The sequence below is a fragment of the Pelodiscus sinensis genome, chromosome 30 (genome assembly GCF_052426305.1).
Source record: "Pelodiscus sinensis isolate ZL-2025 chromosome 30, ASM5242630v1, whole genome shotgun sequence".
NCBI classification, from domain to species: domain Eukaryota; kingdom Metazoa; phylum Chordata; order Testudines; family Trionychidae; genus Pelodiscus; species Pelodiscus sinensis.
In genome coordinates, this window is record NC_143081.1 from 4,344,292 (window position 1) to 4,348,917 (window position 4,626).

A 4,626-nucleotide genomic window follows, 5' to 3' on the forward strand; every position below is an offset into this window, starting at 1 on the left:
AGGGCTGCGCTTAAAGGGACCCGACCCCCACCCCGGACAGACAGTTCTCAGGGGTGCCCCGCTTGCAAAGCAGTCCTGGCTTGGAGTGCCCTGAGTGCCCACACTGGGCACATCACACCACTCGGCCATCAGCCCGGCTGCACTTGCCGCAGGCTGCCATCTGGGGAGAGGGGCCAATTGGGGGGCTGCAGGAGAGCTTCCACCCCCAGAAGCCCGCAGGGCCAGCCCAGTCCTCCCCATCGGGGGCTCGTGCCCCATTCCTCCCTCACCTCCTTCCACTTACCCTTCCCTAGCCCCCCTTCCTGATGTACAAAATAAAGAAAACATGTGGTCAAAAATAGAATCTCTCTTTATTGAACAAAACTCGGGGAGACTGGGAAAAGGAGGTGGGAGAGGGGAAGAGAGAGGCTGGGAGAAGGGAGGGCAACTAAAATGATCAGAGGTTTGGAACAGGTCCCATATGAAGAGAGGCTAAAGAGACTGGCACTTCTCAGCTTAGAAAAGAGGAGATGGAGGGGGATATGATAGAGGTCTATAAAAGCAGGAGTGGGGTGGAGAGGGTGCATCAAGAAAAGTTCTTCATTAGTTCCCATAATAGAAGGACTATAGGACACCAAAGGAAAGGAATGGGTAGCACGCTTCAAACTAATAACAGAAGTTCTTCTTCACAAAGCAAAGAGTCAACCTGTGGAACTCCTTGCTGCAGGAGGCTGTGAAGGCTAGAACTGGAACAGAGTTTAAAGGGAAGTGAGATCAAGTCATGGAGGTTGGGTCCATGGAGTGGTATTAGCCAGGAGGTAGGAGTGGTGTCCCTGCCCAAGGTTTGTGGCAGGCTGGAGAGGGATGGCATGAGACAAATGGCTTGGTCACTGTCTTTGGTCTATCCCCTCCAGGGTCCCTAGGGTTGGCCGCTGTCGGCAGACAGGCTACTGGGCTAGATGGATATTTGGTCTGACCCAGGACGGCCATTGTAAGCTCAGGGCTAAGGGTCGGGGGTCTCAGTGGACCCCCTTGATTCTCTTGCACACTTGCTCCTGGGTGGCCAGGCTGGCAGCTATCCTGCCCTAGACGGCCACCTTCCTGTGTCTAGTGCGGAGATCGTGGACGAGGTCCACGATGTCCGCACTAGCCCAGGCGGGTGCCCGCCTCTTGCGGTCCCGGGCAAGCTCCCGGGAGCTGCCAGCCTGGTCCCGGGAAGAGGGGAAGGGCTGGGGGACATCGGGTGGGTGGCTCAATCCGTGCCAGGTGCAGGGTCTGCTGGCTGGGTGCTGGCAGGCTTGCACCTGGCACGGGCACCGTAGCCAGACCGTGCCGCTTTAATGGGTCCGGGGCCGGGAGGGGGGCAGACGAGTTTCTGTGGTGTTGGCCAGAGTGGCCACCAGGGAAACCTGGGGAGGGCTAGCCTCCCACTAGTTCGAATTAAGGGGCTACACACCCCTTAATTCGAACTAGGTAGTTCGAACTAGGCTTAATCCTCGTGGAATGAGGATTACCTAGTTCAAACTAAGCGCTCCGTTAGTTCGAATTAAATTCGAACTAGCGGAGCGCTAGTGTAGCGCCTATGAAAGTTAGTTCGAACTAACGTCTGTTAGTTCGAACTAACTTTGTAGTGTAGACATACCCCCAGAGTCTAGGAAGCCACTCAGAAGTACTGAGTCATATTCCATGGAATTAGACCATAGGGAGCCCTGGAGAAATGCACTTGACAGCCAACCATATCCCAACCCAACCCCCACCAGAATCTAACATGCTGCATTTGGCAGACACGGCCGCGAAGGGAGAAGCCCAAATGGACATTTGAGTAGAGGATCTTGGAATGTTTCCAATATGAGAATTCTGGTGAAAATGGCTAAATTTGCTCCTGAAAAAGAGGTGAAAGTTTTGTCAAACATTTCTCCTTTGGAGATATTTTTTCTTTTGACATTTCAAAACTTGAAGATCGACCAGAGCCCTGGAAATCCACCAATCTCCCTTTCGCATCTGTGCCTCTCTACCATCCACGCATGTGGACATGGATCTCCATGGTTCATTACTGAGGATACGGAGGCAGATACAAATATTGTATCTCTGCAGGGCTCTAACGGTATAAAATCAAGATGGTTCTTTGACCAAATAGGCTCCTTTGATTTTTCAAAGAATCTACCCAGAGAGTGATAGATTTCTAACGGAAATTTCCTTTCTATTTTGATTTTATTTTGTAACAAATGTTTCTCTTCCCATTTTTCTTACAGGTTTACAATAGGTAATCAATTTGCCAATGGTGAAGCCCCAGTTAAAATAATGAGGGTAAACGTCAAACAAATATTAATCAATCCTCCGCTTTCCCACTGTTCCAATTCATTGTACTTTTCAGTCTCTAGTATCTCCGGTTGCGTGAAAGGATGACCTTCCCGACTGTGTTTCGAAAAGCTCCCTTCACTTCTTTGTTCCTCAGAGTGTAAATTACGGGGTTCAACACAGGGATCACAACGGTGTACATGAGGGATATCAGCTGATCGCTCTCGAGGGTGGTGTTTGACGTGGGTTTCAGGTAACTCAGAATGGCTGTTCCATAGTACAAAGTCACCACCGTGAGGTGGGAGGAGCAGGTGGAGAAGGCTTTACTCCTTCCCGCCACTGACGGCAGCTTGAGGATGGTGGAGATGATGCGGACGTAGGACAGAACTATCAGTAAAAAAGGGCCCAAAACAAACAGCACCAGCACGGCCAAGCTCACAATCACGTTCTTCCATGAGTCAGTGCAGAGCATCTTCTCAACTGGTTCGGGGTAGCAGAAATAATGGTGGATGCGATGGGATCCACACAAGGGCAGGCTGAAGGCCCGTGCGGTCTGAGCTACGGACACCGAGATGCCGATGAGCCACGAAGCCCCCATGAGCCTGGCACACACCTGACCACTCATGATGGTGGTGTAGTGCAACGGGTGGCATATGGCCACGTAGCGGTCGTAGGCCATGGCCGCGAGGAGGCAGCATTCCGTGAGGCCTGCAAGTATGAAGATGTTTATCTGGGCTGCGCAGCCCGCGAAGGAGATGGTCTTTTCCTCCACCAGGAGGTGAATCAGCAGCTGAGGGATCACACTGGTGGTGCAGCAGATTTCCGAGACAGACAGGTTCACCAGGAAGAAATACATGGGGGTGTGGAGGGAGGGGTTGAGCTTTATCAGCAAGATAATGAGCAGGTTCCCCATCAGGGCGAGCAAGTAGGTGAGAAGAAACACCAGAAACAGAAGGATTTGCAGCTCGCCAAGGTAGGAAAACCCCACCAGGATGAAGACAACAGAGAGGGTCCGGTTCTCTCCAGCCTGGCTCTCAGAATTGGTCATCTGTAGGGGTGAGAAAGACCAACACTGTGTCGGAACGAAACGAAACAAGTGGGTGAGAATCACACCATGTGGATTGGGGTCCTTCCCATCGCAGATGCTTGAGATTAAAACCGGCTGCAGTTCTGTGTATAAATATGTAACCAGCCCCAATCCTCATCAGGCAGCAGCTGCTGGTGTCACAATTTCTTTCAGTCTCCATGAAAATTCAAAAAGGGACCTTTCTTTCTTTCTTTCTTTCTTTCTTTCTTTCTTTCTTTCTTTCTTTCTTCGGGTACGTCTAGACTACCGCGTTTTGTCGACGGAAGTTTTGTCGACAGATACTGTCGACAAAACTTCCGTCGACAATTTGCGTCCAGACACATGGAGTTCTGTCGACAAAGCAAGCCGCTTTGTCGACAGAACTCCGTAGTCTGGACGCAACATTACAGGCAATAACACCTTCTGTCGACAGAACTCTGTCGACAGAAGGTGTTTTGCCTCGTAAAATGAGGTATACCAGCGTCGACAAAACCGCGGAGTTCTGTCGACGTTATGTCGACAGAACTCTGCGGTAGTGTAGACGCTGGTATTGTTTTGTCGACAAAAGTCCACTTTTGTCGACAAAACTAGGTAGTCTAGACACACCCTGCATCTACACAGCTCCCTAAACTCAAAATAAAATAAGATTCACAATTTGCACTACACAAATTGTATAGCTTATTTTGAGTCTATTTTGAAATAGCTTATTTCGTCATTTGGTGCTGTCTACTCAGCTCCAAATTTCAAACTACAGTGCTATTTTGAGCCATCCCTGACTTCTTATACAATGAGGTTTCCAGGGATGGCAAAATAGCACATCCCCTATATTTCAAATAGTTCAAAGGACAGGGGGTCACTATTTTGGGATACCTGTGGTATCCTGAAATAATTTGCTGTGTAGACATACCCTCTTTCTTTCTTTCTTTCTTTCTTTCTTTCTTTCTTTCTTTCTTTCTTTCTTTCTTTCTTTCTTTCTTTCTTTCTTTCTTTCTTTCTTTCTTTCTTTCTTTCTTTCTTTCTTTCTTTCTTTCTTTCTTTCATGGATTGAAAGGTCCTTTCATGGACTGAGAACTGGTTAAAAAACAGGAAACGAAGGGTAGGAATAAATGGTAAATTTTCAGAATGGAGAGGGGTAACAAGTGGTGTCCCCCAACGGTCAGTCCTAAGACCAATCCTATTCAACTTATTCATAAATTATCTAGAGAGGGGTACGCCGTGAGGTAGTAAAGTTTACGGATGATACTAAACTGTTCAAGATAGTCAAGACAGAAGCAGACTGTGAA

At 48.9% G+C, this 4,626-nt stretch overlaps 1 protein-coding gene across 1 annotated transcript; it reads right to left on the reverse strand.

Moving 5' to 3' along the window:
- Positions 1 to 2,336: 2,336 nt before the first annotated feature.
- LOC102453982 (olfactory receptor 10A4-like) lies at positions 2,337 to 3,339 on the reverse strand. The gene has a single exon (XM_006121786.3). The coding sequence runs from the start codon at positions 3,323 to 3,325 to the stop codon at positions 2,357 to 2,359; it is 969 nt and encodes a 322-aa protein (XP_006121848.3). The 5' UTR covers positions 3,326 to 3,339; the 3' UTR covers positions 2,337 to 2,356.
- Between the last annotated feature and the right edge of the window lie 1,287 nt (positions 3,340 to 4,626).

What these genes read in the sequence shown, in the direction of transcription:
- LOC102453982 (XM_006121786.3), bottom strand. Translation starts at nt 3,325, where the DNA reads ATGACCAATTCTGAGAGCCAGGCTGGAGAGAACCGGACCCTCTCTGTT.